This window comes from Cebidichthys violaceus, unplaced genomic scaffold (assembly GCF_023349555.1).
Source record: "Cebidichthys violaceus isolate CVI_PGR_0920_01 unplaced genomic scaffold, fCebVio1.0.p SCAF_12, whole genome shotgun sequence".
Lineage (NCBI taxonomy): Eukaryota > Metazoa > Chordata > Actinopteri > Perciformes > Stichaeidae > Cebidichthys > Cebidichthys violaceus.
In genome coordinates, this window is record NW_027176285.1 from 5,204,687 (window position 1) to 5,225,140 (window position 20,454).

The 20,454-nt window shown below is 44.5% G+C and overlaps 3 protein-coding genes and 1 long non-coding RNA gene across 7 annotated transcripts in view; 2 read left to right on the forward strand and 2 right to left on the reverse strand.

Moving 5' to 3' along the window:
- The window catches only part of shroom3 (shroom family member 3), a 67,878-nt gene extending 62,179 nt beyond the window's left edge, over positions 1-5,699 (forward strand). For all 3 annotated transcript variants that reach the window (XM_068705971.1, XM_068705973.1, XM_068705972.1), the window contains exons 23-26: positions 648-747; positions 879-1,044; positions 1,150-1,271; positions 2,631-5,699. In XM_068705971.1, coding sequence (XP_068562072.1) covers positions 648-747; positions 879-1,044; positions 1,150-1,271; positions 2,631-3,023 — 781 coding nt within the window. In that variant the 3' untranslated portion in view covers positions 3,024-5,699. The remainder of the gene's footprint in view (positions 1-647; positions 748-878; positions 1,045-1,149; positions 1,272-2,630) is intronic.
- LOC137868934 (uncharacterized) lies at positions 242-6,993 on the reverse strand. Its single transcript, XR_011102249.1, has 4 exons — positions 6,910-6,993; positions 5,966-6,089; positions 876-1,004; positions 242-711 (listed from the first exon to the last, which is right to left on the reverse strand). It is a non-coding gene; the product is annotated as an uncharacterized lncRNA (long non-coding RNA).
- Positions 6,980-12,469, forward strand: LOC137868933 (ankyrin repeat domain-containing protein SOWAHB-like). Of its 2 annotated transcripts, none has more exons than XM_068705976.1 (5): positions 6,980-8,508; positions 8,611-8,823; positions 8,920-9,320; positions 9,631-9,818; positions 10,745-12,469. In XM_068705976.1, exons 1-5 carry the CDS (start codon positions 7,017-7,019, stop codon positions 11,196-11,198), a joined length of 2,748 nt encoding a protein of 915 aa, XP_068562077.1. In that variant the 5' UTR covers positions 6,980-7,016; the 3' UTR covers positions 11,199-12,469. The 2 variants fall into 2 exon arrangements, with proteins under 2 accessions (XP_068562077.1, XP_068562078.1); XM_068705977.1 differs by having other exon boundaries at positions 6,981-8,493.
- A 4,744-nt stretch (positions 12,470-17,213) lies between these two features.
- The window catches only part of ccni (cyclin I), a 13,362-nt gene continuing 10,121 nt past the window's right edge, over positions 17,214-20,454 (reverse strand). Inside the window, exons 8-10 of the mRNA XM_068705978.1 lie at positions 19,914-20,079; positions 19,424-19,644; positions 17,214-18,809 (exon numbers count right to left, since the gene is read on the reverse strand). Of these exons, the coding sequence (XP_068562079.1) occupies positions 18,606-18,809; positions 19,424-19,644; positions 19,914-20,079 (591 nt within the window). The 3' untranslated portion in view covers positions 17,214-18,605. The remainder of the gene's footprint in view (positions 18,810-19,423; positions 19,645-19,913; positions 20,080-20,454) is intronic.

Genomic DNA, 20,454 nt, shown 5'->3' on the forward strand with positions numbered 1-20,454 from the left:
CTGTTCTTCCTTCTTACAATAGCATATGACTGTTTGTTCTTTCTCTCAATTCCACACTGATCCGATACATATCAGTGTGACAGGTGGCGATATGGCTTCCCGCAGGCTAAACAGCTAAACAATGCTGACACCTAGCTGCCAGAGTTGGTATAACAGGATATACTGAACCTGTGAAATCCAGCATCAGTGTGAACTTTTATGTAAACTTCTTATAAAAGAGGCTCCTCCCCATCTCACTGCATTTCCTTATATTCATTGTTTTATTGACTGAATATTAAAAGGTTTAAAAGTATTAAAAAGTTTTGGACGTTTAGAGGCTGTACTTGAGGGAAACTCTGGATGAGTTTTTAAACTCATTGTATGAAAGTAGTCAAAATCTAAACAATAATAAACAGTAAATCGCATAAAACACTGTCAATGTGTCACAAATAAAATTACAGGAAAAAACAGCAACATACCTTATTTCTACAGTAGTCATTTAATGATTCTGTTGCTCCTTTTCTGTGAATTTGTTTGTTTCTCACTGTATTTTACTTTTTTATAGTAAAGTTATCAGTTATCTCACTCTTCTTCTAAAACACAAGAATGACAGATCGTGAGGAAATCATCAGACATTTTTATGATTTTAAATAATGTTCCCTTCCAAGGATCCAAGATGGCGTCTGTGATCCTGGTCAGAGCACAGCGACGGATCAAGGGAAGGAGACGGATCTGGATGAGGAAGAGAAAGACCTCAGCACCAGGAAGGTAAAAAAGGGATATCTTATTAAAGTCTTTCTATCATTATTATTATTATTATTATTCATAATAATAATAATAATAATAATGTAGTTGTAACGCAAACCTTAAAACATCCCCCATCCCACCCTGTTTACCAGGTGGAGTTGTGTGAGGCTCTGAGGCGCAGCGTGGCGGCTCTGCAGCAGGAGAAGGAGGCGCTGTGCGAGGAGCAGAGATGTCACCAGGCGCTGGGGGCCAGCGTCGAAACACTGGTGCAGGAACGCCTGAAAACCAACGAGAGGGACAAGTACAGCGTGTTAATCGGTACGACATTCATTCGTACTCTGAGACCACGGCTCCCATGGGGCTTTGGATGATGTAGCTGCAGCGTAGACAGAAACTGAGACGTTGACCCGCTTGTGTTTGCAGGAGACCTGGAGAGGATCGTGAACCTGCTGCTGTCGCTCTGCAGCCGGCTGTCGAGGATCGACAGATCCCTGCTGGCTCTGGAGAGAGGGGAGCTGACGCAGGAGGACACAGCAGGCGAGAGGGTGAGACAGGACAGGATCTACCCGTCTGACACTCTGTTTCCCTGTTACCCATGGGCCTGTTTACCTGCCCATCCAGCTGTAGCTGGGTTTAAGGTGCCCTGTGACTTTCTGTTTTCGACCCCATGCAAATCTGCCATGTCTGTAAAATATGAAATATTCTAGGTATTATGAATACTCACCACACAGTCCCAATAAGGGTTCACTAAATATAGAGGTCTTGGTTTAGTCACGTATATGACTCCCATGTTGTTAATGGGAGCTCTGAGAGAGTTTAGCTAGATACTCATGTAACATGGAGGACGACACAGATGGAACGATGTTGAATCAATGACGAGATGAGATGAGTCTGACTGTCTCTGATAATGTTAACTCTTTATCTGTCACTCTCAAACTGACATGATAAATCAATCCTTTCCATGTCAACATGCTAACGTTCAACATGTTCCTTTTAGCATCTTTCCATGTGTATGTGGTTACATACTAACATTAGTCATTGTAGTGTAACATGTTAAGATTAAGTTTGTTGACATGTTATCCTGCTGTCAGCATTCAGCTCAGGAATTCAGTCATTGGGGTTCATCCTCTGAGGAACATGTCTGTGCATTTTTCCCAGCACATATTGAGCCAACATGCACAGAACCAGGACCCTGAAACTGAAGCAGCTAATTGGAATTTAACCATCATTCATTTACCTGTGCCAGGTGGCAACCTCAAGTTCTGAAAAATTAAGCCAATGCGGAAGTGCCTCAAACCTGCATTCTCTCTACTGACCATCAGGGGGCGACTCCTCTGGTTGTATAGAAGTCTATGAGGAAATGACTCTACTTCTCTCTTGATTTATTCCCTCAGTAAACATTGTAAACATGAGTTTATGGTCTCAATCTCTAGTTTCAAGTCTTCTTCAATACATCATGATGTTCATTTAGTAAATTATGGTCCATTTAGAGTCAAAAACAGGGTATGCTTTAGGGCGGGGCTACCTTGTGATTGACAGGTATATGAGTCGCTATGTCACTCCTCTACAGTCCAAATATGGTCACTTCCGTTCACTGGTTGCAAATATCCAAGATGGCGACGGCCAAAAAAACAAACTCAAGGCTTCAAAAACAATGACTTCACATCGACTATGTTCACTACTTTTCAAACTGTGCATGTCAAAATGTCCACTGTAGAAACGCCTGTTTTGTGCCAATACATCGAGTAAGTGGACCACGCTGACTTCCATTCCTAGATCCACACTGCGATGTTTGAATTTTCCGTTTTGCTCCATTTGGATGTTGACATGCCCAGCTTAAAGTATCAGTGATAAACAAGATTGTGTTTAAGCTGACACACATTTTGTCTTCTCCTCCCGCTCAGGAGTCCCTCCTTCACAAACGCTCTCTGCTTCTCGGACAAACCGAAGACGCCCGGGAGCTGAAGGAGAACCTGGACCGGCGGCAGCGTGTGGTCCACTCCATCCTGTCCGGCTACCTCGCCGAGCCGCAGCTCCAGGACTACCGCCGCTTCGTCAGCACCAAACCCTCCCTGCTGATCCGCCAGCGGCGCGTCGACGACCTCATACGGCAGGGGGAGGAGCAGCTGGTGTGTCTGGCCGAGAGCCTGCCGCAGGAACTGGCGGAGGCCCGCGGTTGGTCGAGAGGCTGTCCGTTCTCCTCATCGAGCCCCGCCCAGTGCCCTTCGCTTCTTCCGCCCTCTGTGATTCCAGGCCCCGCCCACTTAGTCAAGTCCACCACTGTGACGTCACTGTGATGTCACGGACAGGTTGCGATTGCGAGTGGCAGCGAAGGGCGGGAAAGACAAGACAATTGGCTCCCTAAAAGCTTGAGTGATGCTCTAAACTGAAGGAGCTTTACGTGGAGGAGGAGCCTGAAACCGGCTCCGTTCACACTGAAACAACTATGCAGACTTCACACAATGTGCCTCATTCTATTCACACGTGTACTGTACGTTACACCTCTTTTGAACCTCTGCTGGGCGGACTAAACCGACTGCTGCCAAGATTTCTAATGATCTTCTGCTTTGAATGGTGATTTTTAAGGGCCATCGATGGTTTTCAGGTCGTAAGTTCATCGTCAAATACTACAAAAAGACAATTCCAGTGTTATGGATACTTTTCTGCAGTTTTCCACCTTTTATCATGTTTGAAATACGTTGTTTTTTTTTCGCTCTCAATATCTAAACGTCCCTCTGAGTAAAGACAAAAGCGGCAATTTAAAGCTGTAAATGTAAATTTCAGCTTTAACTTGTGCTCCATTTTCCAGATAGATTGGAAAGCCAGAGGACCTCGATGTTCTCAGCTCCAGAGGGGTTCAATAATACTGACCACAATCCTGGTGCACACAGGTTCGACATCAGCCAGAATTAAAAGTGAAAGGATAGAATTTAGTTTTTTTCAAAAGTCCCGATCACTATGAAGTTGTCCTTGAGCAACCCCGACGGTGCCTTCAGGAACCTCTAACATTCAGACGTTCTCCCAGAAACTCTTTATTTCTCATGACAAGACGAAGGGAGCAGGTGTATTAAATCTCCCAAAGACAAAATACTACGTCATCTTCAGAATAAGATATTATCTTGTCAAACTCTTTAGAGATTTGCACAAGACCAGCTCAGCTTTCGCACATGTTAAAAACGTAATAAATCAACACCAAAATTGCAGGGATGCTGTTTCTAATTTACGGCTACAAAAACAATCAAAACTCTCAGAACGTGAACGACAGACCCTGAAGAAGAAGAGCTGAGTCACATGATACTGTAACACTACTACTGTCACTACTGTCTGTCTCGTAGCACTTTTTTTTTTTTTACTGTAGCAGCTTGACTTCTGTTTGCTGCAGAATTTACACTGAATGATAAACATAGTTCTACTTGTGATGTGATGAAACATTGGATGTCAAAAAAAAACAATGGAGAAGTTTAGATTCCAAAGATTTTCACAGGATGAATCGTTTGCAGACATCAACTTGGTTTTGATTTTGAATTTGAGGTTTTGTTTGTTCCAAAAAAAAAATCAATTATTCTTTCTTCCCTTTGATCAAAGTTTATTTTACAACCGCAACCATTACCTTTACTTACGAATAATCTCTCAGTTAGTTTTGGGTTAGGGGGCAGATATTTCATCTAAAAATGTGAATAGCAAACACCCCGATATACTGTACCAAAAGATATTTAATTTATTATGACATGAAACACAGAAAGAAAATGAAGACAAATAAGCAATCGTTGACGTTGCTGATAAATGTGCTGTCAATCACTGGATTCATTAAACTGACTAGTTACGCCTTGGATTCAGATCAAGTTTTCCAGGTTCCACTAAACTTACAGCTTCCCAGTAACAAGCCGTCTCACACCTTTTTCTGATCGCATGTTAATTTGATTCCATTCGTCCTCCTCTGTGAAATAAAACTTCTTCTTTAGTCTTCTGAGGAAGTCATTGTACTGCACTTCCATAAAGCTGGGGGGCTTTAGAATAACAATGATTCAAATCGAAGCAGCGGAGGCGGAACGTTTGATGACACGGGCTTTCTGCTCTAGATTTCAAGTCACAAAGCCAATCAGTGATGACCCTGATGACATCATTATTTTCCCAGACTTCTCCTCCACAGTAGACAGTATGCAACTGTTTTCACAGGCTCATGAGCTAATCTTTATGTGTAAAATGAGTTGATTGCCCCTTTAATCTTATTAAACTTTCCACTTAGTGGATTATTAATTGCTGGAATCAGAACATACTTTTTACTGTGGTCCTGAAAAGTAAAAAAATAACTGGTGAACCCAAAATCATAAATGTTGCAAATTTGTACTGAGACAAAGTGATGTATGTATGAAAAGAATAATCTTATATCGCTCATCACAATAATTATATTCAAGTTGTTTTGAAGTCATTTGCTTTGCATTGTTTACCTTCAATTGTGAGAACACTGTCCCCTCTGGGTTCCCGTAGTTTTTCACAGAACACATTGTCCCACTCAGGTGTGTATTAGAGTCAGTTTATGCCATGTAGCAGGTGCCATTTGGCTTCCCTTCTGTTCAGTTAATCCAGGGAGCATCAATATTTATTGTTTAACAGCAGCAGCAGTGTGTGGAATCTAAAATACACAGAGGGTTTATACCTAGTTTAAGTACTGATCCGTTTTATTCTACACCGACAGTTCACGTTTCTTCTCACTGTTTTAGTCTCTAGAGCACCTTTTGAATATTCTCAGTGTGCCATACTCACAGCACACAGTCCGCTTCATGTCCTCATCCATAACCCACGTTATAGTCCATTGTGGTTTTGTTCTTGTCATTTTCAGAAGCACAAAACAATATCTCACGAACTTTTTTTAATCGTTGAATGAAATTCAATGCTCGCTTTATGAAAGAGGGACAATTAAATAAGAAACAGCTCCATGGTTTTTTGCTAAATAAATGTATTTTGTAAATTAATTTTGTGTCACCTTCAATTTGTCCCGCACGCACACGCACACTCACAATTAAATGAATATGTCTACTATGACCCCATTAATGGGATAAAACATGCAAGTGTTGGATATTGTGCAGTCTGAACTATAGCAAAGGAGCAATAATGAATATTCTAATATTGACAATGGATCAAATGACATTGTGATGTAGTGAGTTTAAAGTGTCTTTCTGCTCATAGCCATGTTTCTGGCTGCTTTCTGTGGAAAACGCTCAAATAACCACCCGCTCACCAGTAAACAGCAGACAGAGACGAGAAGAAGATGACGGCCATGTTGGACTCTGATTCATCAAGGCCAACATGAAGTGGTGCTAATAGATCAGTGTTGTGTTGGCAGCTGGTTTCATCTGCTCCCTCTGTGTAATGTGAAGTGACAATTACAGCACCAGTCATTTGTATTAAAAAAAGAAAACATGCCTAAAAAGCTAAGCTTGGCCAAAGCATTGTCAGATTCCAAAACATTGTAAATCCATTATTTTGTATCATAATGTAAAACATTTCCAAACTCTGCATTCAGATGAAACATAACATGGAAGAAAATGGATTTATTTTTGATTGCTCATAGAAAATATTACTTAAATGAATCTTAATGTGGTTGCAGGGAAAACATACAAAAAAGAAGAAAAAAAGGATTGTTGGTTAGAGTTGCATTTTGACATAAGCATCTATTTCTTTGTTTTCATATAATGTTTTTTTTAATCAGTTTATAAACCTCCTTTGGACACACCTCTGTGTGTCCATTCTCCCTATTCTTCTAGTTAAACCAAGAATATCTACAGGGGTCATTTCCAATATTGCAGTCTTGGGAAACATTTACAAGTAAACTTGCTAAAACCTGATCAAACAACATATCAACAAATATCAACAAATCAAATATTATAATTAACTACTTTGATTTTTATCTGCCAGCTGAAATATAAAGTACTATTCATGAATGATTCATGAAAACTTATATACTCACAAACACTTTTTCCAGGTGTAAATACTTTTTTTAATTATTATATATTTTTAAATATTGTATTCACATTGATCATAACATGCATATGCGATTATTGGACAGGTTGTGCTGTTCATTATGTTCCTGTCACAATATAACAATTGTACGTTCTACAGCTAGCGCCATCTAAACATCCGGGTAAGCTGCAGGAATGCCGCAGGTAGTGTGGGGATAAATACCTGAAGAGGGCGGAGCTTCGTTCCCCCTGACAGAAACCACTGGCCGACCTTTGGGACCAGCAGAGAGGAGAGAGGCGGAAGGCGCGTGAAGTCACGTAAACGCCAGAATGGCCACAGATTTCACTCAGGACACGCTGCTGCACTTCCTCCAGAGCCAAGGAGGTTCGGTGAAGAACTCTGATCTAATTCTGCACTTCAGAAACTTCATCAGGGACCATGCGGACCGGAACCGCAACCGGGAGCTCTTCAAAAAGTTCGTCAACTCCGTCGCCGTCGTCAGACAGGTCGACGGCGTCTCTTACGTCTTTCTCAGGAAGAAGTTCAAAGGACACGTCCCCGGCGGCGGCGGCGGAGAACGGGGCTCTTCAGAGCCGCGTCCGAGTCGACTTCCCGCCGGGAAGAACGCCGAGCCCTACCCGCAGAATGCCGTACCGAGCACCGCCGGGAGCGCAGCGGAACCTGTGCAGAAACCGCGGCTGAGGGAGGTGACGACACCCGCCCCGCCGGGAGTAACTGCCGGAAAATCAATCCTACCCTCGGCTGGGATCCTGCTCAACAACAACAACAATGTGGCAACAAATTTGAACCTGAAGCAGCAACAGGTAATCAGCACACCTGGACTTCCTGGTCGACTTCCAGGTAGACCAGCAGCATCAGCTCAGGTGCTCACTCAGATTTCAGAGAAAACGGAAGTGAAGACCCCCAGTCTGCCTAAGCCCCCTGCCCCAGATCAGTGCACTCAAGTGAGTCAGCTCAGGGTGGGTTCTGGCCCGCCTCCTGGCATCACACCTGTAGTCGCAGCAGTCAGAAGCCATGGAGAAACCAGACAGCAGGTCCCGGTCCCCGAAGCTCTCGGGGGGAGGGAGGCCTGTCCACAGCCTGAGGGAGGTCTTCATCAGGGGCCTACTCTTCATCACGCCGGTCTTCAGCCGCGGGATGCCCCACGTCGCTTCAGGCACAGGCCAAGCTACAAATCTGCTGTCTCTTGTGATGATGACGATGAAGACGAGGAGGATGTCCAGCTGAGGCGGGGTTCAGCAGGAGGAGCGTGGCCCCTGAGCAATCCTCTCGTAGACATGGGGTTGGCCATCTCCGCCTCCTCTCCGTGCATCGTTGATCCGCATGCTCCTCCCTCTGTTGTCTCCTCCTCCTCTTCATCAGAAAGGCAGATCCCGAAGATTGTCGTCCAGGATTTGGAAACGATGCCCCCTGGTGGGCCGGGCTGGAGCTTGCAGTCAGGGGTGGAGCAGAGAGGACAGTGGACTGGGCCCGGACTGGAACCTGGGTCAGTTGCATGGGAGTCCACTAGACGCAGCCTGCCTTTAGAGGCAGAGCGCCACATTCCGTTGGCGGTGCCTCACGGCGACGTCCACGCAGACCGCCGCTACTCGCATCCCGCAGGTGTCCAGTCGGAGCCCAGGGAGGGGCCAAATCACAGCCAGGGGGAGCGGCTCTCATCTACCCACAGCAGCATCTTCTACCCCTCATCGGACGCAGGCCTCTCCAGCAGCGAGCGGCCGCAGTCTGGCTCCCCCAGAGGATCGGGGTGGAACGACAGCTATGAAGACCCACAGGCCAGAGCAGGTACGGCAGCACTCTGTACGTGAACCTTAAAGGAGTCTGGTGATGTTCTATATTGTCAGCAAATGTCTTGAATACCAAGACTTTTACTAACGAGTATGTCTCTTAAACTGTCAACAGGTGTGACTGGGGGCGGGTCTCAAATCCTGGAAGCGATCCACCGAGCCCAGGGGAAGAAGTTGCAGTCCGGCATCGGTAAAACAACGGCGCCGTGGCATCACTCCACAGGCCATCTCCATGACGACCAGCAGACCACAACTCGTTTGTCACCATTCCACCGCTCCTCGGACCATCTCCATGACGACCGCGTGATGCAGTGGCACCTTTCCACAGGTCAGAACACAGTTTGAGTTTTTAATGATCTTTTCTGATGCAGTGTCGCAGCACCTAGCTTATTTAAAGCACCCTTAACTCCAAACCCCCCGGCAGGTGATCTCCACGACGACCGAGAGGAGGCGGAGTCGAGCGAGGGCTCCACCTCTTCGCCGACGCTGCTGCGGCCGCGCCCGTCCACTGCCAGGCATCTCAGCAGCCGGTTGAGGAGCCGGATGTGCCGCAGCCTGGGTGCCGACCTCGACCAGATCCTCCAGGAGGAGGCGAGGGCGGGGGGAGGAAGCGAGGCGGCCCGGCTGAACCGCCTCCACCTGATCTCCTCGTCGCTCAGCCTGCGATACGACCTGTCGTCGTCCTCGCTGTCGTCCTGCTCAACGCCGCCGCGCTGCCACAGCCTAGCTGAGCTGGACGAGAGGGCGGAAGGGAGAGCGGGGAGGAGGAGCTCTCCCGCCGCCGCCTCCTCCCCCGCCGCTCAACATGAAGGCTCCAGTCGGCAGGTGAGACTCCCAGACAGCACACTGTTTCTCTTTAAACGTCCCTTTGAAATAATGGAACCAACTGTTAGTCAGTGAGTGTTATCTCTGCTGAGTCAACAACACATGTAGGCATGATTTCCATCCTCTTTTGTGTCTTTTGCATGTGACTCTTGACTCTCCTCTTTACATCAATAACAGCCTACATTAAGTCATCTTAATTGGGGGGGGGCAGTTTAACAAGGGGGGGTGGCGTTTTTCCCTCATGTCATCTACCGGATACGATGCGGTGACTCTCACATTGATGAAGTTTATGTTTGCCCCCTGTCATCAGTCCCTGGTTCCTCTGGAGCCCAGGGAGCACGCCTGGCTGGTGAAGGGGGCGGCGGGGTCCTGGCCTGACATCTACACGCTGTTCAGAGAGGACTCGTCCCTGCTCAACAGGCGAGACTTCATCTCTGGCTTCACCGTGCTGCACTGGATTGCAAAACACGGCGACCACAGAGTCCTCAACACCTTATGGTACGCAGCTAGCGGTTAGCTCTGTTAGATTTACACTCTGTAAAACAGGAAGTTTTGGTTCACGTAGAATTCTGACACTTGAACATTACAGAGCTTTGAGGGCTGTTATTAGTGGCATCTGAATTAGTCACATGGATTGTCATGTGTCTGATGGCTCTCTGATGTTTTTCTGCACATTTGTACACAATTTCACAACATATTGCATGGATAGTCATGGCCCGCAGAGCATGATCCCTAAAGACTTTTCTGACCTCCATTTCCTCTAGCGGCACCATTGGATCCAAAATGTCCACTTGTACACAAGAAATATCTTAAATCAAATGGGGGTCCTAAACCTTTCTGATCACATTCCTGACCCCCAAAGGATGAACCCTGTAGATGTTAATGGCAGCTTCAGGTCAAACGGGTTCAGCTCCACTACTGGTACAGCTCTAAAAGTGTGATCTCTGCTTTGGACTCCCCTGCTAATATTGATATATTGCAACGCTCACAGTTAGCATGTTAACATGCTGATGGTTAGCATGTTGCGTCAGCATTAATCTAAATGTAAGGCTGACAGGAAGTTCATTAGTTTTTGAGGTGTCATGAACTTAGTGTTGGACAAGTGGGACTGTTGTCCTGCTGTTGTGCTAGAGGTAAAGATAAAGATTCATCCTCTGGGGACCACGACTGTCTGTGTCTAATGTCATGTCAATCCAGCCAGTAACAGAACAACACTTGGCTAAAAACAGAACCAACACCACTTGAATTGCTGTCAAAAGTTCTTTGTATTCTAATTTTTATTGGTAAGTATTTTAATTGTTCTGTAAAAAGCTGACAAACACCAAAATGCTCTTGAAGAATATCTATTAAATTACTAGTAAAGTAAGTAAATGTGCTCTCTGTGACCGGCCACTGCTCACTGCTTTTTCTGGCTCTGGTTTCAGGTACGGAGTTCAAAAGACTGGTTTGATGTTCGACATGAACGCCAAGTCAACGTGCGGCCACACGCCTCTCCATATCGCCGCCATCCACGGCCACAGCAACATAATGCGGTTGCTGGTGAACAAGTTCAGCGCGGACGTGAAGCTGAGGGACACGGCGGGAAAGAAGCCCTGGCAGTACCTGAGCCGCGCCGTGCCGGCGGATGTCTTCCAGATGCTGGGAGCTCCGTCGCGGCCTGCCGGTGGAGGGGAGGGAGGAGGCGGGGCAGAGGCCCCCGGCCTTGAGCAGCAGCCCCGCCGGCGGCGCCGCCATCACCTCTCCTTCGCTTCCTCAGGACAGAGGCCGCTGACCATGACGGGCACGACGAGGGTCAAGAGGTCGTCGTCGATCGCTGCGTTCCTCAAACACAAATCGCTTGCGCGGTTCCACGGACACCAGTCTGACTCCTCAGTTTAAAAACGTCCACTCTGACAGTGGAACGTGATTGACATGCAGTTTACCAGTGCCATATGGCAGCAGATCAACAGTAAAGTATCGGCATGCTACTTAAACATTGACATAACCATTTACCACTTTGCAAGCTTGCTGTCAATATGAAAATGAACAGCTGGAACAGGATCAGCAGGATCTGCTCGTGATCTTTAAAGCTGTGTTTACTTCGCTGTGGGTTTTCAAGTTTCTCCTCTCTGATCTGTTTGAGCATGTTTCCTGAACTGTGATGAAACTCACAGTTGTGGATTAATTGAGCCTACACATTGTCCAAAGGCTTATTTAAAAAAAAAAAAAAAAAAAAAAAAAAGAGGGATCCACCCCTTTCAGCCCAAAAGCCTTGAGCTCAGTCCAAATAACTGCAACAACAGGGAGCACTAGTTTCTGCACCTGAGCATTCGGTTTCACCAGATGCGAGTGCCAAACAAAACATTGTTTGAGGTGATTTGCCAAGCACTTGCTGATCGGTTTTCAACGCGATCGTCTGATGTCGTTGTGAAAGGACAAAGAAGAAGGAAGAAAAAAAAAGACGCAGCGGAAGGTTGACGTTTCAGTTTCAGTCTGGAGCTTTGATTCACTCACAGGAGTCAAAGAAAGCAGCTTTTCATCTGATCTTTGTTAATGTGTATTCTTTAAACTGTCTTAAATCCATTGACTTTTTAATAAGATAGATTTTCTTCTTTCCATGCAGCCTTTAGTTTCAGTTTGCTTTGTTTGTACATGCAGAGACATGAATTTAGGGCGGTGGCGGACAAACATCTGTACCATGAAATCACTCTGCATTAGGGCACTACTTTTTGTGAAGCTTCACTATTTTGCTAGCTCTCAATCAGATGGGTTTTAAATTGGTAGGGTGACTTATTGTTTTTGTATTATTTAAAAAAAAAAAAAAAAAATTCTGGCTTATTACAAGGTGGGTCTTATTTTGGTAGTTTTGTCCGTCAGTAGTACCGTTGTACTTACCAGCTGAGATTTGGGAACGCTGTGACATCACGGGTTGTAATACACTGCAGCGATGCTTAGCTTTGTGAGCCCATCACGTGATGGTGTTGTATTGGACTGCACTTCATCAGGATGTATTTTTAAAACCTGTAAAAACACTAATATTGTCCTTTACCACTCACCTACAGGATAAACCTGGTGTGTTTGCTTTGTAAATGTTTGTGGTCTGAAGTTTACTGTAATTGGGTGTTCTTTGTACAGTATTATACACCGAGTATTAAATATGTTACACAGTTGGAGGTGTTGGTTTTTTTTAGGTTTTCACATCATTATTCTGGAGCGTCCCCTAATGTTTCGTCTTTTCTATGAACGGATTGGAGATTACAGAGAAAATATAAAGTTATGCATTTCACTTTTTATTCATTATATAACAAACAGTATTATTTACTGATGTAATGACTTTGTACTTCTCAGTTTGGAGTCTCCATAGCTGTACAGCTGTAGCGTCTGTCAGCGCTGAGGTTGTACTTGAGTGTTGGACTTGTCTCTTGGGTTTATTAGTTGATCTATGGAAAATACACTGACTGATCGTCTGAGTAACCTTTCATGCAAAAAAGCCAAATATTCTCTGGTGTCTGCTTCTCCATTGCAAGGATTTTCTGTTTTTCTACAGTTTTATATTCATGTTACTGAATATTTGGACTGAGAAAGCAAATCTGCAAATTGATCTGTAATGTAAATAAGTTATAGCTCTAGGTACACCGGGGGAGTCTGATGAAGACATGTGAGTGAATGTTCATGAAAAAGATGGTAAGTGGACCTTCAATTGAGATTAGTTTGTCAAACTAGTACTCTGTCTATTCAAAGAAGTTGATCTGTGAAAGCTTTGTGAATGTCTGAGGAACAATCAACAAGGATTGTCTTCACTGTACTGTCACTTTTTTCATCTTACTATACTATCAGCATTACATACTATGGCATTTCTTTCTACATAGTACAGTATGACATGACTTTTCAACATACTATACTATGACTATTTCCAGCATATACTATGGCATTTTTAGTTATACTATACTGTGACTTTTTTTATTCTTTTTTTTCCGACATTATACTATGACTTTTTTTTTTATCATACTATAACTTTTAATAGCTTTTTTCAACATACGATACTATGACACCCAGGGGTGTTCAATTCAAATTCAACGAAGTCCATTTAGAGAGAATTTCCTCATGCAAAGGTCCAGAACATCACAGTAACGTTTCACTCGGTGCCATATGTATATTGAAGTAGCCAACTATTGTATTCACGTCTGTATGTAGCCAACAACTGATTTCAAATATAGAAAGTTCAATAGAATAATATCTCAACAATATTTATTGTCAGATTTCAAATTGAACTGGATGAATAATAAAAATGAATACTCCTAATAATAAATATAGTTTATTCGATCATTTCAAGTAAAATAAGGGCGCAAGACGTTACGCCAACATTACCAGCAGTGTCATTGATGTTCAACTGAGATATCGCTCCTCTCATTTCTGCATTTGATAATCATAATCTTGAATGGACAGTCTTGAACTTGGGAGCAGCTATCGCTTCATGGAAACACATGGTGATTGGAGCACAAGGGTGAAGGGGCAGTCCCCATCGCTCCCGTCATCTTTGTATGAAGCTATCGCTTCACTTAGCAAAGTAGTAGAAGTAGTAGTAGTATTTGTTCCATTGTTCCATTACATTGTTCCGTTTCGTTGTTCAGTTGTTCCATTACAACGTTCTGATGTGGCGTTCCATTACATTGTTCATTGTTCAACGGAACAATGTAATGGAATAACAGAACGCCACAACAGAACATTGTAATGGACCAACAGAACGGAACAACGAAATGGAACAACATAACGGAACAACGTAACGGAACAATAGAACAATGTAATGGACCAATGGAACAATGTAATGGAACAACAGAATGCCACAACGTAATGGAACAATAGAACAACGGAACGGACCGATGGAACAGAACGCTACAACAGAACAATGTAATGGAACAACGGAATGCCACAACTGAACATTATAATTGTACAACGGAACAACAAAATGGAACAATGTAATGGAACAACTGAACAATATAATGGAACAACAAAACAGTTTTCCACAATTTTTGTGAAGACGGCTGAGTGAATCTCTGAGAAGTCATAGCACTCCATTCCCAATCAGGCCGCACGTTTTGATGTATTTTTTGCGCAGGTGTTGGCAACGTTGCGGGACAAGAAGCCGTGTGTGTGTGTTTATCTCACTCGAGTTGAGGGCGATAGTCATTGGAATACACTTATTTGATTGGCTGAGCAGCGTCACGTGATGTGATTTACAATGCATGTAATTGGTCGGTGTGTTTCCTGGACCGCTGAATGAGGAATTATTCCACGCCAAAGGGGCAAAATAAACAAAAGCCTATTTTACAATTTCCGTACAGGCATTTGGGACAAAATGCATAAAGAAGTGCTGAGAATTTAAGTTTTAGACCTTCAAAGCAAGGACATTTTGGTCGGTATTCTTCAGAGGCCCGTTTGAGGGTTCAGACTGGGTTTTAAGGTTCAGGTTACAGTTGGGTTTAGATGAGGGTTAGGGCAAAGGTTGGGGTCAGGCATTCAGTTGGGTAAGGGGCTAGGTGCTAGGGAATGCATTATGTCAATGAGTGTCCTCACAGAGATAGGGATGCAGGTGTGTGTGTGAGAGATTTTGTTTGAACAGGCTCAGCGAGTCCAGTGTGTACATTCTGAAAGAGCCCGTCAGACGTGCTGTGTGTATATAGAGTCACATAATATTTCAGTCAAACAGCTTAACCCCACTCTAACTCTTGAACACAGAAACGTTAAACGATTTGGGAAAGCATGAAAGATACAAACACTAAAATATGATATGATCTTGTCCTCAGGGAGCTGAACATCTTGAAGTTTGAATGACGTTTCTACGTTGAACCTGGCCAGAAATGTATTTGGGACCTGAAACCTTCAGTGAACCGGTCCGTAATGCTTCTCTGTGTTCTGTTGAGTGTTCAGAGGAGCCGTGGTGTGTTTGTCTGCTTGTAGACCTTCAGCTGAACAGATTCCTCAGTCTGCTGCAGTGAGAGTCTGCTCCATTCATCCGTCATTCTGTTCACAAAGAATTCAGCAGGATTTTTTTTTTTGGCCACCACTTTGGGTCGGACTGAAATATTTGAACAATTATTGGATGGACTGCAAGGAAACTTTGTACAGAAATGTGTGGTCCCCAGAGGATGAACCCTACTGACTTTGGTGACCCGGATCCTCTCTTCTTAGGCCACGTCTCATCCACCGAATGGATTGGCACTACATCATGTGCAGACATTCAATGTTCCCAGAGGATGATTCTCCAGCAGGTTCACATTTGTGGTTTTAACACAACAATTGAACTGATTGTGTCCCTCAGGATGAATTTTAATAATAATGATCCTCAGACATTTCATTTAGGTTATTATTAGATCAAAATGTCTGCAAAACAAATAAGATTCCCATGAGCCTCAGTTGTGTTCGGTGCTACTTGGCAAATGTTAGAACGCTGACACACTAAACTAGCATGGTTAACGCGGCACAAACACTCACAGGCCACTTTATTAGGTACACCTTGTTAGTACCGGGTTGGACCCCCTTTTGCCTTCAGAGCTGCCTTAATTCTTCGTAGCATAGATTCAAGAAACATTCCTCACAGATTTTGCTCCATGTTGACACGATAGCATCACGCAGTTGCTGCAGATTTGTCAGCTGCACATCCATGATGCGAATCTCCCGTTCCACCACAGCCCAAAGGTGCTCTGTTGGATTGAGATGTGGTGACCGAGGAGACCACTGGAGTACAGTGAACTCATCATGTTCAAGGAACCAGTTTGAGATGATTTGAGCTTTGTGACGTGGTGCATTATCCTGCTGGAAGTAGCCGTCAGGAGATGGGTCCACTGTGGTCATAAAGGGACGGACACGGGGCAGCAACAATACTCAGCTAGGCCGTGGCATTTAAACGAGGCTCAATTGGTATTAAGGGGCCCGAAGTGTGCCGAGAAAATATCCCCCCCACCATTACACCACCACCAGCAGCCTGAACCGTTGATACAAGGCAGGATGGACCCACGCTGTCATCTTGTTTACGCCAAATTCTGACCCAACCATCTGAATGTTGCAGCTTAAATCGAGACTCGTCAGACCAGGCAACGTTGTTCCAATCTCCTAGTGTCACATTTTGGTGAGCCTGTGTGAATTGTAGCCTCAGTTTCCTGTTGTTAGCTGACGGGAGTGTACCCGGTGTGGTCTTCCGCTGCTGTAGTGTTGTGCGTTCAGAGATGGTGTTCTGCATACCTTGGTTGTAACGAGTGGTTATTTGAGTTACTGTTGCCTTTCTATCATCTCCAACCACTCCGCCCATTCTCCTCTGACGTCAACAAGGCATCTTCGTCCACACAACTGCCGCTCACTGGGCATTTTCTCTTTTTTCGGCCCATTCTCTGTAAACCTTAGAGATGGTCCCAGTAGATCAGCAGTTTTGAAATACTCAGACCAGCCCGTCTGGCACCAACAACCATGGTTCAAAGTCACTTAAATCCCCTTTCTTCCCCATTCTGATGCTCGCTTTGAAATTCAGCAAGTCGTCTTCACCACGTCTAAAGGCCTAAATGCATTGAGTTGCTGCCATGTGATTGGCTGATTAGCTATTTGTGTTAACAAGCAATTGCACAGGTGTGCCTAATAAAGTGGCCGGTGAGTGTGTGTTTAACAGCAGCGCCACCGCACAGAGCAGCTAGAGGGCTTTCTTATTTGAAATAGACTGACCCTTTAAAGTTTAAACTTAAGGCATAAGAATAACATTTAATAGTAATAAGAATAACACTTCTGACAGTTTTCTAGACTTGTAAAGTTGTAACAGCTGGGACTTCATACAGCAGACATCACAGTATCACCTGTAGTGTGTTGGTGTTCAGTTGTAGAACATGAATGTATTAGTGTGATTAAATAAAGACAAAGAGCTCACTCAGCTTTTTGTACTATTATCTCTTCATTTATTGGTGCCGTGGTGCATTCAGGGACCCAGAGCAGCCACCAGCAGCTCCCGCAGCAGGAAACGGAGCTTTTTGCAGGAATACAAATATATTCAACAGAACTTCAATAAAAACAGAGCGTATTGTTTTAGCGTGTTTTTTTTCTTTTTTAAAACATCAAGGTGTCCACTTAATCCTTCTGAAGCTCAGACACAAACTCAAAAAACGCGTTTTTCTCTTAGCTTAATATCAAATGCTTTAAATAACTCAAGGTTGTTTTATTACATATGAATATATGAACAATAAGTCCCTGTTGGTGCTTCAATAGAGACCACGTGTAGTCAGATTGTTACCAGGGCCCTGTTGTTGGTACGAGGACCACAAAGTACTTAATATCTGGATAATAGAAAATTACTTTTGAAGTTTTTAGCCGAGAGCGTGTGTTATTAGGAAACGATCAACATCTCTTGGTGTCGCTGCAAGAAGATTAAAGGCAGCTTCAAAGACACGTTTAGTTTGTGGGGCAATAAAACAACCTGAGAAACGTTCATTCAGTCAAGCCGTCACAACAAGCTGAGGGAGGGGAAACAGAGATTCATAGGAGGGATATCCATATTAGCATCTTATTGACAATCAAATTGCACTTCACTAAAAGAAAAACAAGAAAAACAGTTTTTTTCTATCCGGCTGCGTGACACAGAATCGTCTACACATTTTAATTAGACTCTATGAAAGAGATGAACACATGCAGAGTGATGGAGGACAGGGAATATAGAATGAAAAACATAAATATATGAAATGAAAGTTTAAGATGTGAACAACGAAAATAAGTTGACAAACGATAACCTTTTGGAAACAGGACAGAGAGACACAGGGGGGTGGGGTTGTTTTTTTAAGGTAACTTTTCTATTTATGTTTGTTTTTTTTTTTAACCTTTTGTTATAGTGTATTTGTGTTCAACAAATATAATTAATAAGATAGTAGCAGCACGTTTTTTATTTTTTGAATGTTTAACTTTTTTTGGGCTCTTTTTTACTGCTGCAGGGGCTGATGGGAACTGACCTCAGGACAGCTGAACAGCTCGGGGTCACGCTGGAAACCAAAACCACCTTGACCTCTGAGAGCATCCGTTACCGCTGCTTCACTTATTATAAGATCAACCAGTTCTTCCACTCTACGCTTCAACGTAAAGGTTCATTTTACTCGGCAACATCTCCTCAGGAGCTGCCTTTGAAATGCTTTTTTTTATTTTTTATTAATGCAAATGGCAACACTGACTAAAATCTCTCTTATTCGATGTTGCCCATTGCTGAGGGAGTTGCCCGTCTCTGATTGAGAGGCAGGATGTCAGTGTGAAGGTGGTTTTGGTTAACAGGCTTCTGTTTGGTCTCTAGGAGGCACTGACTGGCTGCAGAGGCGGGCAGGGCGAAGAGCTGCCTTCCTGTCGGGTCAACAGGACACTGCAGACACCCAGACCTCCTCCTATCGCTCCCTTCGATGCTGTTGCCCCCTCGTGGACTGCAGTGGTGGTGACGTCTTCGTTGTAGAGGCGTTTGATGCAATCGTAGAAGTCGTCCACCTCCATCTCCTCCACCTGAACACACAGAGAGACCGACGTTATGAGAGAATCAAACAGTTAAAGCTGGGGTTGGTGATCTTGAGAAACTAGTTAGAGTACGCTAGATTAAAAAATTATCCAACCAAAAACACAGCCACGTGTTCACTCTTCTCAGTGAAAGTAGCGAGCAGCACGATCTAACCCTATCATAATGAACGCAAACAATGAAAATGGCTATTGTTAGCTAACAACAAGACTGGTGATGGGCAAAGAGTACACGGGAAGAACACATGCAGGCAGTAAGACATGCAGGCAGTAAGACATGCAGGCAGTAAGACATCCAGGCAGGCAGGCAGTAAGACATGCAGGCAGTAAGACATGCAGGCAGTAAGACAGACAGACAGTAAGACATGCAGGCAGTAAGACATGCAGGCAGTAAGACATGCAGGCAGTAAGACATGCAGGCAGTAAGACAGACATGCAGGTAGTAAGACAGACAGGCAGGCAGTAAGACAGGCAGCCCGTCCTTTCATTTCATTAGGTCCTAATCTAATTATTGGAATAACAGCCCTGCCACAGCCACAGATTTGCTTTCTATGTTTGAGTATTTGATTCATTGATTGTTGTAACAAAAAGCTTTGCTATCGTACCTTGCGCTTGGCGGACGCCTTGCAGCGCAGTGTGACCTTAAGGGGGCGGAGGTGTTTGGGTGGAGGGACTAGAACTGGGATGATGTTGTTGGTGGAGGAGGAGACGGAGCTCCAGGGCTGCTGGCTCCTCTCCTCCCCACCAGCAGCGGTCTTTAGCTGGGCGGGGGTGGCGGTGGCGAGAGCATGGTCCCTGGAAGACTCGGTGGTGGAGGTGATGATCCCTGGAAGAAAAAAAGATGCAGAAATACTTTTTGTGCCGTTTGTTTCAAATAACAATCAAATGATGCAGCAGAACCAGCGATGTCAACATTTTACCTTCTCAAAACCTGGTGCCTACATTACCCACCATGCAACTAGTTGCGGCTAATGTGAGGACATTTATCAGACTTCACACAGCTCCCTCTGGAGACACTAAAGGGTCTATACAACTTTATTTCTCCCCACATATGCAGACGAACTCCGCAACACTTGTAAGATGGGTAAAACGTACCCAGTGTGCAGCAGGGGAGAGCGGGGTCCTGGGCCGGAGGCTGCAGGGTGGTCTGGCTCTGAAGGGGTTGGTAGATGTAGACAGTATTTGGAGGCAGGGAAGCCCTCAGTGTGGACAGACTACGAGCCACCAGCTCTCGACTCCGAATCAACTCGGAGCTGTCGATCTAAGAGAGAGGGAAGAAGAGGAGGAGAGAGAGAGAGAGAGAGAGGGGGGGAAGAAAAGGAAAAGGGGAGAGAGAGAGAGAGAGAGAGAGAGAAAAAACGGAAGAGGAGGAGAGAGAGAGGGAGAGTAAGAAAGACGTGTCCTCCTCTAGAGGCTCCTCTAGTGCTCATTACAGGAACAAAACAACTCCACAACTCTTTGTGTTAAATACTATTAAACTGGTGTATACAACATATTTACATGCAGTCTAATGTGCCGTGTTACTGATAACTGCATGTTAAACTTTTGTTTCCTCGTGCTGAGTGTGGTTAAAACACAAGATCTGCTTCACAGCAGCGCCACCCTGAGGGGAAACGCGCTCACTGCCTTATATAAA

Coding starts and splice junctions, on each gene's coding strand:
- LOC137868933 (XM_068705976.1), top strand. CDS start 7,017: ATGGCCACAGATTTCACTCAGGACACGCTGCTGCACTTCCTCCAGAGC. Junction 8,824..8,919: donor GCAGTGGCACCTTTCCACAG/GTCAGAACACAG, acceptor ACCCCCCGGCAG/GTGATCTCCACGACGACCGA. Junction 9,819..10,744: donor AGAGTCCTCAACACCTTATG/GTACGCAGCTAG, acceptor CTCTGGTTTCAG/GTACGGAGTTCAAAAGACTG.